The sequence below is a fragment of the Haliotis rubra genome, unplaced genomic scaffold, assembly GCF_003918875.1.
Source record: "Haliotis rubra isolate DU_JTF1 unplaced genomic scaffold, ASM391887v1 Scf468, whole genome shotgun sequence".
In the NCBI taxonomy this organism is placed as follows: domain Eukaryota; kingdom Metazoa; phylum Mollusca; class Gastropoda; order Lepetellida; family Haliotidae; genus Haliotis; species Haliotis rubra.
The window spans coordinates 611,214-633,357 of record NW_025767155.1 but is presented as its reverse complement, the minus strand read 5'-3'; the positions used below and the strand labels follow the sequence as shown (position 1 = coordinate 633,357).

At 38.8% G+C, this 22,144-nt stretch overlaps 2 protein-coding genes across 3 annotated transcripts; one reads left to right on the top strand and one right to left on the bottom strand.

The window, feature by feature from the left end:
* Window positions 1-3,546: 3,546 nt before the first annotated feature.
* Window positions 3,547-12,111, bottom strand: LOC124290493 (mitochondrial thiamine pyrophosphate carrier-like). Of its 2 annotated transcripts, none has more exons than XM_046727203.1 (6): window positions 11,861-12,111; window positions 11,300-11,463; window positions 10,405-10,557; window positions 9,437-9,616; window positions 8,686-8,869; window positions 3,547-5,278 (listed from the first exon to the last, which is right to left on the bottom strand). In XM_046727203.1, the coding sequence occupies exons 2-6, from the start codon at window positions 11,426-11,428 to the stop codon at window positions 4,983-4,985; spliced, it is 942 nt and encodes a 313-aa protein (XP_046583159.1). In that variant the 5' UTR covers window positions 11,429-11,463; window positions 11,861-12,111; the 3' UTR covers window positions 3,547-4,982. The 2 variants fall into 2 exon arrangements, with proteins under 2 accessions (XP_046583159.1, XP_046583160.1); XM_046727204.1 differs by lacking the exon at window positions 11,861-12,111 and adding an exon at window positions 11,779-11,860.
* A 142-nt stretch (window positions 12,112-12,253) lies between these two features.
* Window positions 12,254-19,330, top strand: LOC124290492 (dynein axonemal assembly factor 5-like). The gene is made up of 11 exons (XM_046727202.1): window positions 12,254-12,899; window positions 13,270-13,512; window positions 13,623-13,709; window positions 14,374-14,436; window positions 14,726-14,895; window positions 15,451-15,660; window positions 16,251-16,394; window positions 16,914-17,082; window positions 17,328-17,626; window positions 18,273-18,621; window positions 19,067-19,330. Exons 1-11 carry the CDS (start codon window positions 12,269-12,271, stop codon window positions 19,195-19,197), a joined length of 2,496 nt encoding a protein of 831 aa, XP_046583158.1. The 5' UTR covers window positions 12,254-12,268; the 3' UTR covers window positions 19,198-19,330.
* Window positions 19,331-22,144: the final 2,814 nt, after the last annotated feature.

Here is a 22,144-nt window from a genome sequence, read left to right as displayed (position 1 = left end):
CAATCAATGGGATGCATCAACCAAGTTTGCCAGCCTGACCACCTGATTCCATTAGTTGCCTCTTACAACAACCATGGGCTGCTGAAGACCAATTCCAATCCAGATGTTGATGGGTCAGATTATCAACATATGTAGTGGGGACACGAGTCCCACAGTTGACATCATTATTTTTTATTTTTCACTTTATTTCTTTTTTCGCATTGGTACAGTTATATCCTTCATACACAACACTATTCAAATACATAGCACAATGACAACAAGCATGATAAGTGAGATTGAATAGATTATGTAAATACATGTAGTGGCATGATGACCAGAAAGTCGTGAACTTGCTATATTTGCATACAGAGTATGCATTGTATTTCTGGAGATTGTAACTGTGGTTTAATTTGGCTTTGAGACTTTCAAGGGTTGGACGTATATTTGCTAGTTTTCTGGAATATACATATTCCTTTGTTATGATAAATATCAAGTTCAGAACATCGTTATTTTTTCATGAAAGCCCAAATGGACTGGTTTCAGATCCAGGTTTATAGCAGGGAAGGCAACAGAAAAATCTATTTTCAGCTGAAAACTTAATATTGTGTCATCGAGTTGAGGGTTTCTCAATGGATTTAGACGATTCACAATTGAACAATTTGAAATAAAATCCGCGGATCAGCAGAAAATTGCCATCCCTGTTAACGAGTGTCTGTTTTATCTTCAATCCAATTTAAAAGGTTTTGCCACAGCCTATCTGCATTCAAACATCAAATGAACAATGGTTTCATTTTCAGCCTTGCAAAAAGTACATAGTGGTGATTCTATTATATTATAATTGTATAGGTCTTTATTGGTTGTGAGAATTCTGTGGACAATACGATATTGAAACCATCTTTCTTTGGTGTTATGAAAAGCTCTAAATGGTATAAAAAATAATAATAATAATAATGAGACTATTTATAACGCGCCTTTTTCCAGGCTAGATATCCTGCTCAAAGCTCACAATCTGATCATTATTACCCCGGATAACCCAAGCTGCCTGTTAGGCACTAGAAGGTTAATAGTCTCATGACTTATTTCCATAAGGACATCCTTATCTGGTCAGCTTGATGATGGAGTTAACCTATTTGGTGATTCTGACAGGGTCACAAACCTGGGCCCACTTGCACAAAGTGATCTTAGTGCTACGATGATCGTAACTCCCATATTCTAACATAGACGTAAGACAGTCTTAGTGCTACGATGATCGTAACTCCCATATTCTAACATAGACTTAAGACAGTCTTAGTGCTAAGATGATCGTAACTCCCATATTCTAACATAGACTTAAGACAGTCTTAGCTGCTACGATGATCGTAACTCCCATATTCTAACATAGACTTACGACAGTCTTAGTGCTATGATGATCGTAACTCCCATATTCTAACATAGACGTAAGACAGTGTTAGTGCCACGATGATCGTAACTCCCATATTCTAACATAGACTTAAGACAGTCTTAGTGCTAAGATCGTTTTGTGCAAGTAGGCCCTGGGATCAGGAAGTCTGTGGTTGGAATTATTGTTGGAATTATTAGTTTCTCACCATCTCAGTCTGCGCTAAATGACCTGATTCATCAGGACAGCTGTCTTTAGTATCAGTACTTTGTTTTTCAAATCAAGAGTCAACATGAGCTATGGCCATAAATGGGTCCATTGTAATAATCAACAATGAATGAAGGCATAGTACATTGGATATTCTGTAAATTTCTGTAAATAAAGATAATATATTCAGCTGTCTTTGAAATGAGCAAGAGTGGCTAAGTCATGTCACTCACTAGGGAGATTTGCTTCCCTTAGGTATCCCAGTATCCAACATTAATCTTAAAAACACATTTCAAAAAAGAGGTGTACAAAAGTAACTGCAACAATATATTTTAGAAATAAACAATCTTTAGAACAGTCTTATACATATCATGGCAGTAATTAACATTTCACAACAAAATAAAATAAAATTCAAACTAAATAATTTAAACACATAACAGCTCTTAAAATGCATGAAAAACTCCAAAACACTTAACAATACTCATAACAATACTAGTCTCAGGGAGTGTGCTTATCTACTTTCAAAATTTCAATTCTCAAGTCTGAATGGCAGACTCTAAGGAGGACTGAATTCAACATAAACTATAATAAGCCATCATAAGTTTTATTTCTTGGATCACTGAGCTGCTGATTTGTCAAAACCTTCTATGATACAATATTGAAAAAGAAGAAGCTAATGTTAACTGATGAAAACAATTTCTTCTCTCATCAACTATTTAATTTAACAAAACAAATCTGTGATCCAAACAATAACAAAATAAGGCCTTATTATTAATATAGCTAAAAATGAATTATGTTAACAATTCACAGTTGTTATTTCCATGCACATTTGCAATAAAGATTTAATAAATAAAATAAATAGAACATTGATGTACAATAAAACGGGAAAAAGTCAACACCTCTCCAATTTTTACTTAAGACCTCATTCTTCCTAAACTATGAACAATCTCATAAAAACAACAAGACTTATTTGTTTGTATATCATTATATGTCACATGGGCAAACCTTAAATTGCTTACACACGCATGCACGCAACCAAGTACTCATGCACCCACTGACATGTACACCCATACTAAATGCAGTGAGTATTATAACATCTGGTGTCAGTAATAACATAACAAGAATCTGTATAGATATCACCGGAGTATTATCAAGGATATCATTCCTCCAGAGAGCACAGGAAAATGATTGACAAGTATGGCACATAAGAAATGGAAGCTCACTTAAAATGTACAATCAGTTGTGATGCTGTATTCCCACAATCTGCTGTACTGTATGAGATGATCCAAGTAACAGGAGCCTTCTCACTGGGCTTGTAACCATAGTTACAATCCTGAGTCAATACATATCTCTATAGCAGGGCTGGCTAAAAAGATCCAGAACTGGTAACATTGTCGATGGGAAGAATTTATTATTATTAATGATATGGAAATTGTCATTGATAATGACTTACACAAACTATTGTGATGAAATACAGTTTCAATTCACACACACAATACACTAAGTCATGTCTTTATTCATGGTTCACTTCCAAATTATGTTCAGAACACGATTTTTGTTCACAATCCATGCACAAAGGTGTCACCACTCACCAGTGAGATAAATTATATAAATGTCTTTCCCGACTAATTTTCCCCAGTATTGCTCAAGTTACTTTCCCGACATTAACTGATATTATCTGATAATAAATCGATATTGAACTAACGATGACCAATTTCTAAGAGCTATATCGACAGCCAACTTCTACTCTATAACCATTATATATAAGTGGCTACAAAGAAACATTAGGGCTGTAACAATGCTGATACAATTTATACATCTGTATTGAGGTTATTATACCACATATAAGGTATATACTTTGCAAAAGTTAAAAATAAGACTGACTGAGTTTAGTTTTTCACCGCTTTTAGCAATATTCCAGCAATATCACGGCGGGGGACACCAGAAATGGGCTTAACACATTGTGCCCATGTGGGGAATCGAACCCGGGTCTTCGCGGCGTGACGAGCCAACGCTTTAACCACTAGGCTACCCCACAGCCCCTTAAAAATAAGAATCATCCCAACTATTAAATCTCCAGATAATGATTGTCAGAGTAATGTCCTTTGTATACAGGTCAATGTACTTTATAGTTAACAGCCAGCAGCAGTGTTTAAAAACAACAGGATGCTAATTGCAAGGTTTTCATTGTATGCAGTATACACAATATGGAATATATCAGTAGGCACTTACCATGTTATCCATAAACAAAGGACTGAATAACTGCTAGAGTAGTGTCCTTTGTACATACATAGAAATTACCTACAGTTGGCAGCAGTGTTTAAAAACAACAGGGCCCTGAGCAAGATTGTTTCATTGTTTACACAATACAGAATGCAATTCATCCATAGAAATTTGTCATGTAAAAGCCGTTACAAGGGTCCATAAGCAAAAACACCCTAATAGTGCAACAAAATCACATTATGAAAACTCAACAGAGATTTATAAATATTTAAAATCCATAATAGTTGTTTTCTGTCGGGACTAATTAATTTTGACATAATTTATGAAATCAAATATTGACTGGAAAAAGTTGTTTAACAAATTATTCATATGTATCAACTTGTATCAGTACAAGAAGTCCAAATGATACACAGCACAAAGCATAGCATCCTCAATAACCTCCTGGGTATACGTTCTGATGAATCTCCACTAGTACCCTGGATGCATCTATGGTTCAGTCCCATAATGTTATTACCTCCCTTCGTTGGCTTTTTATCCAATCAGGGGTCTACACTAGGATGTTGAGCGAGAGAAGGCTTCTGACATAACTCACTTCCGCTTCTTTGACAAACAGTAATTATAAGAGGTAGAAGAAGGAGTTCTTAAATATATTTTTTGAAGGTTTCAGACCTGTCAATTTGTCTGTATGATTTTTTCCCTAATTCTGAGTCACACAGCAATCAAATCTTCATGACTGCGGCCGTCATCTTTGTTGACACTGGCAAGCTGGTTGTAATGGCTTATCTGACTGGCTACTGTGAGAAGGCGGAGGCAGCAAAGGGAGGTAATAAAATTATCGGGCCGAGCTGTAGATGCATCCAGGGTACTTGTGGAGATTTATCAGAACATATACCCTGGAGATTAATGAGGATGAAAGTATAGCAATGTTTTGATATGTTGGTAAATCCTTACATCCTCATACACCAGATGCTCCCAATACTTCACAGGTTTGTAGTCAATTACTTCCACACCACCCATAAATACATAAGGCCGCTTGTAATCCTATACTTTAACACTGACTTACAATTGATGCAGCTCTAAGATATTATTTCTGTACTTTATTACTTATGTTCATAACAATGGTTGTTCAGCTCACAGCACTGCCAAACTACCAGGGTCCAGGAAAAGGGAGTTGTACTATACGTTAAACCCTACATCATCTGGACATGATGTACACTACTTGATCATAAACACAGAAGTTACAACCAGCTACCACTGCTGCCTTGATCAGACTGGGAGCCAATCCCTTGTACAGTCCAAGGGCTCCCTCAGCTGCTAAAACCTTCACAATACAGTCAACAAAACCTTTGTATTGGTGGAAAGTGCCAAAGGATTCTCTGGCCTTCTCAAATCCTTGCACCTGAAGGCGTTTCTTGACAACATCTAGAGGATAGATAATCAGCTTGGCTAGCAGACCTGACGCTGATCCACACACAAGGCTGGGTAAAACAGCTGCAACAACAAGGTCAAGGTCATGGTCAAATTGAGGCATATCATTTACCCCTGAAAAGTGACTACTGACAAAGTCGTCTTCTGTTGTTTGTTCACGCGAAGTGATACTATGTTGTTTTCTTACCCCTGGAAAAAAGTTTGACGAAAGCGTAACCCATGGATAAGACGACCCCCTTCTACAGACTGCTTTTTTTGTCCTCAAAATTCGGCTTATAGACGGTAATATACGGTATCTTATTTCAGACATCAGGATGGGAATTTCATCAGACACAATATCAGTTTGACATTCAAAAGTAAAAATATATGTTGGTCATTCTTTTATAAGATAGATTTTTCTTAAAAATGAGAGATCATGACAAAATATGTGGTACTGGAGACAAACATGGGCTACTGCAGACAAGCATTTGGTATGTCAGACATGTACGGGATACATCAGACCTGTATGGGGTACTGAAGACAAGCATAAGGTACAGAACACAAGCATTGGGTACTTCAGGCAATTGAGGGTACTTCAGACAAGCATGAGATATGCAGTCAAGCACATGCTGCCATAGACCATGAAAATAGTGAACACACGCATAGGGTACTGCAGACAAGGAAAAGGTATTGCAGACATGTATAGGGTACTGCAGATGTATAGGGTACTGCAGACATGTATAGGGTACTACAGACATGTATAGGGTACTGCAGACATGTATAGGGTACTACAGACATGTATAGGGTATGCAGACATGTATAGTACTAGGGTACACCTACAGACATGTATAGGGTACTGCAGACATGTATATGCAGATAGGGCATTACTACAGACAAGTATAGATGTATTACTACAGACATGTATAGGGTACTACAGATGTAAAGGGTACTACAGACATGTATAGGGTACTACAGATGTATAGGGTACTGCAGATGTATAGGGTACATGTATAGGGTACTACAGACATGTATAGGGTACTGCAGACATGTATAGGGTACTACAGGGACATGTATAGGGTACTACAGGCATGTATAGGGTACTACAGACATGTATAGGGTACTGACATGTATTACTGTATAGGGTCCTAGAGACATGTATAGGGTACTGCAGACATGTATAGGGTACTGCAGAAATGTATAGGGTACTACAGACATGTATAGGGTACTTCAGACATGTATAGGGTACTACATGTATAGGGTACTACAGACATGTATAGGGTACTACAGACATGTATAGGGTACTACAGACATGTATACAGACATGTATAGGTACTACATGTATAGGGTACTACAGACATGTATAGGGTACTACAGACATGTATAGGGTACTACTACTTCAGACATGTATAGGGTACTACAGACATGTATAGCACTACTACAGACATGTATAGGATACTACATGTATACAGACATGTATAGGGTACTTCAGACATGTATATAGGGTACTTCAGACATGTATAGGTACTACAGGTACTTCAGACATGTATAGGATTACTACAGACATGTATAGGGTACTACATGTATAGGGTACTACATGTATAGGGTACTTCAGACATGTATAGGGTACTACAGACATGTATATGGTACTACAGACATGCACAGGGTACTTCAGACATGTATAGGGTACTACAGACATGCACAGGGTACTACAGACATGCACAGAATGTACTACATGTATAGGGTACTGCAGACATGTATAGGGTACTTCAGACATGTATAGGTACTTAGGGTACTTCAGACATGTATAGGGTACTTCAGACATGTATAGGGTACTACAGACATGTATAGGGTACTACAGACATGTATAGGGTACTCAGACATGTATAGGGTACTACAGACATGTATAGGGTACTACAGACATGTACAGGGTACTTCAGACATGTATAGGGTACTACAGACATGGTACTACAGACATGTATAGGGTACTACAGACATGTATAGGGTACTACAGACATGCACAGGGTACTACATGTATAGAGTACTATTTGTATAGGGTACTACATGTATAGGGTACTACAGACATGTTTAGGGTACTACAGACATGTATAGGGTACTTCAGACATGTATAGGGTACTACAGACATGTATAGGGTACTTCAGACATGTATAGGGTACTACATGTATAGGGTACTACAGACATGTATAGGGTACTTCAGACATGTATAGGGTACTTCAGACATGTATAGGGTACTACAGACATGTATAGGGTACTTCAGACATGTATAGGGTACTACAGACATGTATAGGGTACTTCAGACATGTATAGGGTACTACAGACATGTATAGGGTACTACAGACATGTATAGGGTACTTCAGACATGTATAGGGTACTACAGACATGTATAGGGTACTTCAGACATGTATAGGGTACAGGTGAGGTAAGGTGAAATTGGGTTTAACGTCGTGCTTGAGAATATTTCGCTCATATGACAACGTGCATATGTGTGTATGTGTATGTGCTGCTGCTTGCACTAGCCCAGACTTAAGCTGGTTTTATAGTGCTAGCCCACCGAGATACCATGCCGCAGTGAAGCATGAATATCCCACTCAGACACATTATACTGACTCCGAGCCGACCACTCCTTGTTGTACGCATTAATGCCGAGCGCCAGGCAGGGACCAACAAGTACCATATTTTAATGTCTTTTGGTATGACGCAGTCGGGGATCGAACCCGCGACCTTCCACTCTCCGGGCGGACGCTCTAACCACTGCACCACGGAGGTGGTCGTATAGGGTAGACATGTATAGGGTACTTCAGACATGTATAGGGTACTTCAGACATGTATAGGGTACTTCAGACATGTATAGGGTACTTCAGACATGTATAGGGTACTACAGACATGTATAGGGTACTTCAGACATGTATAGGGTACTTCAGACATGTATAGGGTACTACAGACATGTATAGGGTACTTCAGACATGTATAGGGTACTGCAGACATGTATAGGGTACTACAGACATGTATAGGGTACTACAGACATGTATAGGGTACTTCAGACATGTATAGGGTACTTCAGACATGTATAGGGTACTACAGACATGTATAGGGTACTTCAGACATGTATAGGGTACTGCAGACATGTATAGGGTACTTCAGACATGTATAGGGTACTGCAGACATGTATAGGGTACTTCTGACATGTATAGGGTACTACAGGCACCTTTGAGAGGCAAGTTGGATAGATGAAGGAAAACCAAGTTCTACGGATAGACAACTTCTTTATTGCAATGGGTGAGACGTTTCGGTGTAGGTACTAACACTGTTATCAAGCAAGTGGTGCTTCATAACGGTGTCAGTACCTACACCAAAATGTCGCACCCATTGCAATAAAGAAGTTGTCTATCCATAGAACTTGGTTTTCCTTCATGTATAGGGTAGTACAGACAAGCATATGACTCTGGGGTTGTCTCTCAGACCAGCATACACACCTGGGAGAACACTGTCATTAGACTTGGTGACATCCCAAATTGAGTTACAAAGAGAATATAGGCCAAACTGTAGCCCCATCTGTGGAGCAACCTGAGTAACTGCTGGTACCAAACCACGGTAAAAGCCTACAACACCATCCTGCCGCCATATTGATATAACAGCATCACCCAGACTCCTGTACATCTGCAAGAAGAACACAAGTTAATTTCAGAACCTTTGGAATTATTATACATAATGACTGACTGACTGAGTTTGGTTTTACGCCGCTTTTAGCAATATTCCAGCAACATCACGGCGGGGGACACCAGAAATGGGCTTCACACATTGTACCCATGTGGGGATTCGAACCCGGGTCTTCGGCATGACGAGCCAACGCTTTAGCCACTGACTGACTGACTGAGTTTAGTTTTCGCCGCTTTTAGCAATATTCCAGCAATATCACAGTTGGGGACACCAGAAATGGCTTTAACCACTAGGCTACCCCACCGCCCTATATACATAATGACACATTAACATGAACATTAGTATTTCTGTAGCGCACCTCCCATATATTGATCATCATATACTCAAAGGCAAAGTTGGACAGTTTGACTGCACAGCTAAAAGCATGCTATTTTATGTTTAAATATCAAGCCAACCCACTCTCTCTCTCTGTTTCAATCATCTTCAATAATACAATAAGTCAAAAGTACAACACTACAATAAGTGAAAACACTCTGATTAATGGTAAAGTAGCTAAACAAAAGTTACCTTGGGTTCCCCCTGAGCTACAAATCTCGTCCGCATGACATCCAGCGGCTGCACAGTGAGAGCTGCCACACATCCTGCCAAGCTCCCGCAAAACAAGTGGGTCAAAGGTCGGTACTCCCGGGTCATGTGCTCTGGCAGGTGCTCCCACACGAGCCTTGTGAACACCTCAAAGGATGTATACTGAAATATCATTGCACACTTGACAGGTCTTGGTTAGATTAGATAGAAGCCAAATTGGAATTGAGGTGTCATCATTGATGGGAACAAGCATTTAATGTATTAGTTTCAATAGTCAAGTGCTTTCTAAGTCAAGATGTTTAGAGAGCCATGGCCAATTTAAGGATGGAAAAGTAAAATACTGAAAAAAATGCAACATGTGTTGAGTTTGCGCTACTGGTATACATGTTCCAAATATTTAACATTTTCAGCCAAATGATTGTTCATCAAGAAGTTTTCGCAGTTGAAATCGCCTTATTGAACTAATTCATGTTTCACCAGTGATGAGAAAAAGCACGTTCCGTTACATTGGTCCAGTGCTTTCTAAAATCAAACAAAAGCTAAGTGTGGATGATAAACAGCAAGTCTTTCCAATACAAATCTGCAACTTTAAATAATACTCTCTCTCTCTCTCTCTCTCTGATAAATGTCCAGCAATACTAAATTCAGTATTGAAAGCCTTGTCCAAATGTTAAGACCCAAATAAGTATGCTAGCAAATGTATTGACATAGCAAATGTATTTACAACCTAAAACAATTTTGTAGGGCAAAATTATGATAACTAGGATGTACTTGCCCCATGATGGCTTAGTACAGTCATCCCTCACCATAACAGTTGTCTTGGGGTCCATGGAAAACCCTAATGTATAAGCTGTGTTATACATCACACTCAATGTATGTGATACATGATGTTACTGAAGTTAACAGGTCATAGTTTCTTTTATCACTCTAGCAACTGCTATCTGAAATACCTGTGCAATGCCATAGACAACAGATAGGCCCTGGGCAGGAACATGTCCCTTCCAGAATGCTCTCCAACCTTCTTCTTGCAATATACTTTTGACTGCATGACGGATACCCCAGTATTTAGAAACATCACTCTTCACAATGGGGTCAACTTGTAACTGAAAACAAAATTGATGATGAAACATATCATACTTAAGATAATGAATTTTGGACGTTTAAACGTGACATGTATTAATTTTCATGAACCTGATTGTTATATCATTCTTTTCTTTGATCGAAAACTCTTGCATTTCCTAATATTTATCAGTATAACTATCAAGTTAAACATTAATGATATCACACAATAGCCAAAATTCACTCACAATGAATGAAAGTATTGATGACAGATGCTTTGAGCTATCCACCCATGATAAGCAGACATTGATGAACTGATGGAAGACTGCTGCAACAAATCAAATACAACTTATTCTGAACAGAGCTTCATGTGTATTATGTTTTGAGCTTTCCTTGTGAATTTCTGTCAAATTAAGACATCAATGCACTTTACAACCATATGTCAATTCTACGGGTTTTCATGAGTTAGGGACTGAGTTTGGTTAAACAGTACTATGAGCAGTATTTGGGTTCTATCACATGTCAGCTTGATGTGGAAGGAAAGTCAAAGTCATCCAGGTCTTAAACGTTTATCACAGGGATGCTGAAAACACACTGTGTGTGGGTTCCAATGAGGAATTGGACTCAGTCCCCCAAAGTACCAGAATAGGTACTTTACAGAGAACATGTAATCCCAAATACGTCATTTGTTACACAATAACAGGTGTCTCGCATGTCTGAGGAATCATGGTGACTTATGATGACTGGGCCACCCACACCACTGATATTAATGATCACTTTTGTTACCTGGAACCTTATCTTCAACACGTCAAATGGCTGACACACTGCTCTAGTGACGGCTCCACTGACAGCTCCAGCAATGGCATACTGTGTTGAAGACAATGGAGTTGTCTGGTCTGGGTTGAAGCCCACCATGTCATGTGTGAATCGCAATCACCATCGTAAGTGTCCTGAATTCAAGACTCTGGACTATACCAAAAAAGCAGCAGCTTCACCTATTTAGAATTCTTTTTAATAATCCACATGTTACAACATTTTACAAATGGGTTATAGCTGAAATGGATCATGATGAAAAGGCACAAAATGATTGTCAAAAGTTTCTGGATCAGTGAAATAGTTTTACATGGCAAAAGTGGCACTAAATCTTCATACTTAATTTTACTATAATATAAAAATATGAGTGTAGAGTAGCTGATAATCTTATGTCTTTGAAAACAATATTAACTTTGGAATATTTTATTGTCAGAATCAAAGAACTGACTAACCCTACAGAGCAGTAAGCAGGAATGCGCTCCGGACCTGTATGTTGATTTGAGCTTGGTTACATTTTTGCATGCAGAAACGTACCTGGGAGGCATACAGCTGTCGTACCTGTACCGACGACTCTTTCAACAGCTAGATAATAGATATGGTCCAGTACACATATATGATGGCAATATCTATCCATCCAAGAGTACTTGAAACGTGACGATTCGTGAGGATTTAACTAAATAGCTTTCTCTTTCTTTCGTTAAAAACGCCCACTGACCAAAATGAAACATACATCAGTTAAGTCAACACGTGCAACAGTTCAACTTTCTGACAGGTGCCCTCCAAATTTACGAAGGGAATTAACTCTTGAACATTGTAAACTCCTAACATGACTTAGTTAATATTAGTCGATGTGTGCGAGTTCTACTATCGATGCGAGGAACGCATTTATAGCGGAAGAGGTATTCCACGCTTCAGTCAGAACGAGGCGTTGCGATCAACAAGATGGCGTCGTTAGACGAAAATTCCAATGCTGTGCTTCAAGGAATCGCAAGACACATCAACTGTTTATCTGAGGAAAACCGAAATACACGGAAGAAAGCTATTGAAAGTATCAGAAGTGACACGCTTGGACGAAAACCGCCACTTGATTCCAATGAACACGCACTTATATTTAGTGAGGTGTTGAAACCTGTTTTGAAAATTCTATCGGATCCTGTGGAAAAATGCAGAGAATTGGCGATAAGCTTAATTTCTGATTATCTAAACGTATTAGACAAGCCAGACGAACACTTGTCTTACATAGTCCCAGTTCTTTCAGCACGATTAGGTCAGCAAGAAATTATTGAAACATCGGAAGAGTTGCGGTTGTCTTTAGTGGAACTACTTGCTCAAATCGTAGAATGTTCTGGAAAAAAGATGGCTATATACCTGGACGATGCGATCCGAATTCTTCAAAGAACAATTGTCGACCCATATCCCGAAGTGAAGAAAGAAAGCTGTCGATGTTCATCAAAACTAGCCAAAAGTATCCCTGAATATTTTCATATGCAGTCGGAATCACTTATCAAACCACTGATGTTGACCATCTCGCACCAACATTCAAAAGTCAGGACAGTTGTGGTTGAAACAATAGGTGAGAAAAGTTTAATCATGTGTGTATATTTGCCATGTTAGCAATCAGCAAGATTATTTATCATGTTTATTGTGATTGTTTTAAAATACTGCTCAGTGCTGAATTCATACTTGCGTTTGATTGTTGCCATGGTTACATGTCATTGACAACACAGAGTATGTATGTTCAAGATGCTGATGCAATTTATTGGGAAAAGGTCAGTTTATGTAAATGTTGAGTTCAATTTCTGTCAAAATTATGTTTTTGTTGTTAAGTCAACATGTGCTTGTTCAACAATGCTGAACACTGTTATTAGCATAGTACTTCAGAAGCATGCACAGTATTTATTGCTGTCAAACCTGCATTTGACTTAACGTTATATGTTAACTAGGAACTGTCATTCAATATGGAAATGGGAAAGCCGTGGAAACAGTGACATCCCACCTAGCACAACGCCTTTTCGACCATTCCCCAGTTGTGAGGAAAGAAGTGACAAGGGTAGTGGGTGGTTGGCTACTTGACCTTCCTGATCGTTATTCATTCCACCACAAACTGATACCTCTCATCCTCACCAGCATCACAGATGAACAAACTGAAATCAGGGATCTAGCAGATACACTGTGGTATGACATAGGTAAGTAAACTTCACCTTGACAAATTCATGACTGTGTTCCAAATTTAAAAATTAAACTCAGGGGTCTTTGACATAACACTGATTATGGTTGATCATTGTATTTGTTCCAGGAATGAAGTATGAGAGAGAAAATGAAGAAGAGATGAAAGACAAGATAGATTTTGCAGCTCCCAATCCATCACACTATCCTCCAGATGGTCAGTTATTTACTTCATCTGTTTTACTGTGATAATACTAATTATGGTTCATGATGTTGCTTTATTACCTATGAGGGCGAAAATATTGGGGTTAATATTTTTCATATGATGCCCTAGGGCAAAATATCACTTTGTCATGGTGACGTGACGTCTTGAACAGTGCTATGACATCACGTTTCTTCTATAACATTGCGTTCTACATTGGCGATGGCAGGTAGCTAGCCTATGTTTGAAAGTAGATTTAGGTGTATTTTTCTCAATTTGACGACTTCGGTAATAAACAGAATATGATATTCGTGCCCGTATCATACTATGTTTACAACACTCATGTCTAAATATCGGTACATCCCTTTCTCTCGCTCGGGAATTACCAACATTTAGGCACTTGTGTCGTAAACATAGTATGACATGGGCACTCGTATAATATCCTCTATATATGGCATCTTCATCAGAGAATAAGAAAACTTTATCACATTTATCTATCATATTTATAACTGTTTGAATTAACAATTGGTGACAACTTTATCAATGAACAAACCAGAGTTGTTGGATTACATGTAAACATAAAAATACTCTATCAGTTTTATGCATTTTGTGATGGTAAAGGTAAAACAATGTTCTAACATGTCGAAGTGTAGTCCTGATTATGCTATTACCCTTTTAGTTGAAAGACCAAATCTTGGATGTCGGACTTTAGTCATGAGGCATTTGTCAAAGATATTACCAGGTAGGTTTAGTTTCTATGAATAAACATGTACTGTCTTTACCCATACTTCCTTTATATATGCAGGAATATAATGACAGTAAACTTTCTTCATATGGTCAGTGCTGTCTTAATATATTTAAGCCTTGATTACATGCACACCAAGATTAAGCTAACATAATAACAGGTGTTTTATAAGTTGAAAGAACTTTCCCCGATCCATTTCACATTGTGAATAAAATATATTTAAACTAAACATAATAACAGTATGCTGGGTATGAATTTAAACCTGTAATTATGTGTTTCCTGGTAGGTCTGCTGCGGGATGTCGGAGACTGGGTAGTGGAGACTCGTGCCAAGTCGGCAGCTCTGCTGTATGTTCTGTTGTTGAACGCTGAGGATTACGTGACACAGCACATGGAGAGGCTAGTGTCGAGTTTGTACAAGGCCTGCATGGATGAGGATCAGAGAGTGGTCACCGATGTGAGTAGCCACTGATCATCACAATCAAGGATTCAAAAGATAATCATTCTCTGCCAAAGCAGAATATACCTGGAAATGATACCAAGTGCTGTCTTCCATAACATGATCATTACTGTCATATCTAGGAAATCCTCATTTTTCTAGTGGACATCTGCCCGGAGAGTGGAAACCCCAAGATGCATCATACCAAAATCATTAAAAGATGATACTTGTTTATACCCTGCCTAACACTCGGCATTTTATATGTTAAAACAAATACTGGTCAGCCTGAAGTCAGTATACTGAGTCCATGTTAAACACAAAATTGTATCTCAATAGGCAAGTACTATTAAAATTGCATAGGTCTGGATCAGCAAAATCAGCCACACATGCATGTTGTTATATAAGTGCAATAATCTTGAATGTGACATTAAAAACTTTACCTCACCTGATGTCAATTTAAAAACTGTTACAAATGGACATAATACGAAGAAGAGAGATTCTAATATCTCTACAGGAGACAGTGCTAATGACTGTATCTCCTCAGATGTTTATGTTTCATCGATGTGGTTTCAGATTCAGAGATCAGCCAAACTGATTGGTTACTTTGTGAAGCCAGAGATATGGACCAAGTTGGTGCTAGCCAATGTGAAGGCCACACAGTGTTCTGGTTCCCTCATGGTGCTTGCATCCGTCACTTGGGGTACCTTGAGGTCTGATCTTGATGCATACATGAAACCAGTGGCAGACACACTAGCATCACCAGACATGTGTCAGTCTGTGCAGGTAGGAAAATGATTCTGTGTCATCATTCAAAGTTATTGTATACATTATATATTTTAGTTGTGAATTCTGGTGTGGTACTTGTTGAAGAGGCAGTTTGGGCTAAATTAAAAGGATTGGCAGCTGATTGTCATGTTTTGATAATCTGATTGGTTTGTTGATTAACGCCACACCCAGCAATATTCCAGCTATATGGCAGCGGTCTGTAAATAATAGTCTGAACCAGACAATGCAGTGATCAACATCATGAGCATCAACCTACACAATTGGGAATCAGTTTTGATAATCTGATGACTTGCAACCAGTTGCATGTAATTGTGAGTGGATTGTCTAGGTAAGCAATGAAATTGCGTATGTAATATAGCTGAATGGACACATGTAAATCTAGTAGTTCTCTGGCACAATGTTGTTGCGCAGAATAACCTTAGTGCTACAACTTTCGTTAGTCTGTGATATGTTAAGATTTAAGTTACAAGCTTAGTTCTAAGATCTCTTTGTGCAATGACACCCTGGTATGTTTTATAGTAGAGTTTACTTAGTGAATATCAGACTACATGTTTCTTGAGTGTTACATCTCTTGTGTGTCCTTCCAGATAGAGGTTCAGCTGCAGCTGCTGGCCTGTGTGGATGCATTGTTGAGTGTGATGCAGGACTCCTGTTCAGCTGTGTCAGATCAACTCTTCACCATCCTCATCACTGTACTAGCCTTGACTCAACATGACCACATCAAGGAACAGGTGATGATGACTACATAGATTATAAAATTTGAGGGTTTGCTTTGAATTATTCCTGAATGTATGCCACAACAAAGAGCACTCCCATTCAGCATTGCATCATCAAATTCACCTTCCACTGATAATAGATATGCCCTGTAGTCAGTTGAAGTCAGGCCTGAAATTAAACTTACACAGTTTATTAACTTTGACTGGGATTTAGAAGTGATACACATAAAAGATGAGCTTGGTGAATGTCAGCTTCTGTAACATGAGGAACACAATGTTTTAGAGTATATTCTTACGTCTTCACCAGGTGATTTTAAGCTAGAAAGCGGACCGCCATATATGTACATGTGAACACAACTAAAGTGATAAGATAACAAGGGGGATAATTAACAAGTGTTTGTATTTTCATAGCTCTTTTCACTATATTAATGGGAAGGTTAACACTATCTGAATCATCAATTAAACTTAGATTGAAATCATTATTGGTACTACCATCCTTTGGAATATCGTATTCATGATATTGTTACTTGTCAGGTGAATGAGGTGTTGAGCAAGGTGGGCATGTTGGAGGGCCTGGGTGAGAGGGAGGAGGTATACAGAGCCCACACCAAGACCCTCCTCGCCTCCTACCAGGATGACTACCCCCACTGGACTCTGCATAGTGTGGAGAGACAAGTGTTTGATGCACTCCTTGTGGAGGCAGGTCAGTACCCTACATTGTCTCTTAGTCCAGATTTCACTATGAAAGGAATATGTTTTTGTGTGAATTAAGGACTTTATCATTCATCATCCAAAACTGGCTTCCATTTCTAATTGGTTACCATGATGTCAGAATCAAACCATATCAATAATCTCTCTGCTTCTGAAACAGAATTGTAGACTCTGGCTTTAGACTAGCAGGATAAATCACCGACTGCATGTTCATGCCTTACATGCTTGTCCCTGCAGGCCCAGTGGTTGGGGAGCACCTGGACACCATCATGCCTATGTTGGTAGCCAACCTCAACCCAGACAAGGATCCAGAGATGAGACTCAAGTTCTTCTCTCTCCTCTCTCGACTCATGGTGAATGCGGCAGGCACTGTGGACTCCAGACAACAATTTGGTGACTTTGCTGTGATTGTGTTGAAAGACATGGTCATACCCAACTGTGTGTGGCGAGCGGGTCGGACATCAGGGGCCATCAGGACAACAGCTGTCTCCTGTGCCTGGGCACTGCTGCAAAGTGGGGTGCTCACAAAGGAAAAGGTAAAGTACTGGATCAACAATAATCAATTCTGTTTGTTTTTGCCAAATTAAATTTGCATATTCATCATAGTAAGTGATTCAGATACATCTCGTGCATCAAGCTTGGCCAGGTTTGTGTTCCTTTGACAATCCAGAAGCCTATGATAATTGGTTCAAATCTGATTTACCTGATCATTTTAGTGTAGGTTTGTCTTCACCATTACCCGTGCTTGTAGGTTAAACCTGCATCACTTTGAGCTTACTTCTTGAATTAAGGTGACACATTGTGATACTAGTATACGTAAATGGAATTCTGTTCAAAGCAGCATCACACCCAAGTCACTCAGTCAAGCATCCAGTGGGGACTCGGGCAGGGGGGTTTGAATAGGCCGCCAGCAACATGTTTGTAGTGAGAAGAGGCTGCATGGTTCAGGTGATCAGACTCAGTGATTCCTTCAGTTGTCATTATACCCCAATGTCATGGGATGTAAGTTCACTGAACATTTGACAAAACCCAAGCAATGCCCAAAGCCTTTGCACATGCTATTATTGTTCTCAGGTTTATAGGGATCACTTTGTGGTTTTTACAAGGGAGTGGTATTCTTCGTATTCCAATAGGAATATGCCACATGAGTGTGTCATATGTAACATGTTGTGTCCTCTGCAGATGTTGCCTGTGGTGGAGGACTTCTTGACTCAGCTCATCAGCACCATCAATGATGGCAACAAGAGTACGCGCCTCATCAGCTGCCGAGTCCTGACCCGCCTCCTGGACCTGATGGGTACATCCCTGTCACAGGACAGGCTTCACAACATGTACCCAGAACTGCTTAAACGACTGGACGACAGCAGCGACGAGGTTCGACTCATCGTGGCTAAAACCTTTCTGGCCTATTTTGACTGCTTTGAGAGTGGTTATGATGTTGGCCTGTATCGTGCACACCTGGAAGCTATTTACAGAGGCCTTTTGGTTCACCTCGATGACCCAGAGACGTCCATACAAGGGGCCATCTTAGGTTAGTTGCACTCTGCTCCTCTTAAGTGAATTGTACTGCCATTATAAATCTCTTTCCATCATTTTGCATTCAGTATTGTCGATTTATCAGGATGTAGTATAACTAATGTCAATCAATGCAATTTAGTGGGACTTCAGGTATTTTTACTTCCATATTGATATTATGAATGGTGGCCTTTTTTTGTCAAAATGTGTTGTGGTAATTTGCAATTCAGACCTTTTGCTGTGCTAGGATGTACTAGGATGGGGTTTGGATCACACTAGCAGTACAACAGCAATGGGTTCAAATCACTGATTCAGCAGGTAGTTTGGATCACTGGCCCCTGAGCATGGGGTTTGGATAGCATGGGATTCATCTTTCTGGGCTCTTTCAGCCCTTCCAATTGGTAAAAACACCTCTTTCTATATATTACGTTGATTACTTCAGTATTTTATTAATGTTTCAGATGTACTAAAGCATTCAGCAAAGATCAGCCCTTCTATGTTGGTCACAGAAGTTGACAGTGTGAAACATAAACATCGTACAGGGAAATATTGTGATGAACTTATCAAATATACCAACAGCCTGGACCAATGACACCATTGTGTGTGAAGATCGTCTCATCATCAACAAGTGTCACTGCTATTGTTGCAATTAACAGCATGACATTAATTCATATTTATACTGCCAACATTGAATGAAAGAAAGAATAAATATCAAAACAAACACATTTGCTCTTTCTTGTACTTTTATCATGTTGCCATTCCGCATCCTTTGTTGATACAGGCTGAAAGTAAATCATGTCCCTTCAGATTATTTCTGGTTGGTGTTTGAAGGCAAGGCATCTTCTATGGCACTGCAGTTTGCTCTGCAGACTTCTGTCACTGGGACACACACGAAACCTATGATTGTGGGTTCGAATCTGGATTTGCCCTGATTGTGTTTCTAAGTTAGTCAGCATCGTACACATACTGTAGGGTTTCACCTAAAGTTCAGACTTATATCAAAAACATAGCTTCAGGTTTTCCTCTCACCTCAAGCCGACAGTCAGTGAAGTATGTATGGGGCTGATAAACCTAGACACTTCATCACAGTGAATCCACAGGCACTAGGTGTCTGTATACAAATATAGACAGTAGAGGGACAAAGGTCGAATATAAGATGCCAGATGAAATGGTTTGCACACCCTCCAGATCCACCAGTGGAAAGCTATATTCCAAACGAAAGACTTAACAGAATCACAGATAATTCGTTTCGTTGTATGCTCCCTGGGGAGTTGAGATTGATAATACGATGTGCCGTTGAGATTGACATCCAGTGATCGAGGGAAATACCAGCACCTTGAGCATGAACTAGTCACGTGAATATGTGCGCTATATAAATATCATGTAATAATAATAATAATAATAATCTTTCGCTGGTGTCACCTCAATCAATCTGAGTTAGTGGTCAGTGCTTCAGTATGAGAGCTGTTAGGTGAGGTGAAATGGGGTTCAATTTCTCTTTATAGACTATTGCACATGTATATCTACATACATCCACGTTGAGACTAATGCTGGTAACTTTTAGCCCACTGAGATATTATGTTGCATATTAACATGGATATCCTACTCATGGTATACTTTATTCACCTTCATGCTGAGGACCAGAGCGGGTAACAATAAGTACCATCTGTTTTCTACCCGGAGATCGAACCATGCATCCAGGACAGCGTTTGTGACTCCAGTCCTTACACTCGTCCTGAACCCTGGCGTTGCAAACTGGTGGTGTGTGTGACTACTGAAACCATCAGCACAACAGGGAATTTCTTAAAACTATTGTGATATGGATGGAATATTGTTGAAGCAGCTTAAAATACCATGTACTTCCTCAGAAACAACAGAAATGTAAATAACATTTCTTTCACAAGAATAATTTCGTTTGGTGTGTGTCACAAAAGCCATTGTTTTTTAGTGTATTTATTGTTGCTTTGGACCAATTCAACAAATAATGTGTACTTAAATTTGACACATATTCATGTTTCTTGGAGGATACTAATCGAGAGAACCATATGGGCTTTTTGACCATAGCTCAAATAAGGATAAGATGAGCCCCAAGGTTATGGAGAATCTGACACTATAAATATGATTTACAATATGTCAGTGTCTGATGTAAAGTTATTACTTGTGCTTTAAACTGAATATATATATCTATCACAAGTTATGACAAACAGGTTGAGTTTAACAGGCCTTGCTTATGATGTGACTGTGTCCCATAGTCCTCGTGACTTAAAATAAACACACAAAGTACTGAAATTATTAAGGAACTGTAAACAATATTTAGCATTACAGGAATGGTTTGTTTTCACTTTATAAGTTTTTGAAGACATATAGCTATCTTCCTTAATTATTTATCACCATTTTCTTGAATCTGTTTCAAGTGGCAAGTTCTATGACATTCTTCACATGAACTGACTTACCTATAGCCCAAAGATCAAAGGTCTCTTATCTGCTGGAATCGCAGATCCACCGTGATTATATTCTTGGTCCGTTGTGTCATCACTGTTCATGGGTTTCACAAATGAGGTTAAGACCACATTACCTGATGGTAAATTAACTGAAATACTGTCCCAAGAAACTAAAAGCCAATATATTCACTCACTGTCACATGCTATCTTGATTAAGCTAGTCTTCAATAGAAGAGGGGAGCAAATACATAAGGTCTACGAACTTCTTGGATAGTTTTGATGTAACTTTTGTTTCAGTGGTTTATCAACTTTAACCTACACTTTGCTACACAAATTGTACGCTCATGCATTAATTCTGCATTATGAATGTACTGGCTACATGAATCAATTCAGACAAAATGCATGTGCAGTTAAAATAGACAAGTTCATTCAATGCATGCAAAGTTCATTCAATGCATGCTCATGTAAATTACACATATACAACATGATATGCATTTGTTCAGAAAATGTACATATATTCACCAATTTTAATTTTTAATATTACTTGTACAATACTTTGTCACTTTGATGCTGTATATTAATTCCATAATGCATGCATAACTGAACATTCTTTACAAGCAGGTAGATTTGACAGATTCCTGACTTGTACATTGTGATGATTGTCCAGTTACCAGCGACTTATTCTTAAAGGTCACATGCAACCAAAAAATTAAACATAATTAAAACACAATTATCACTTATTCATGACATATAATATACATTGCTGATCATGAAAAAACATATAAACAAAATTATAAGTGTATAATCGCAAATCAAAAGTGCAATATTTTGTACTTGGGTTTACTTCCCTCGAAACGAATTGCGAAGCTCCCGGGATACCGAACCCAGTCAGAGCAAGTGGATGTGCACTCAAGTGTAACGGCTGGTTCATTTGCCGATGCCCTCACAGCTCATTGTGTGTGTGTATATAGAGATGTTGGGTTTTGTAAATACATGCTCATTTTTTGTGTATAACATTTTGCAATCAACAGACATAACATGTCATGTGTACAAGTATCACACCTGCCTGTCTGTGTAATTACATAATGTGACAGAGAC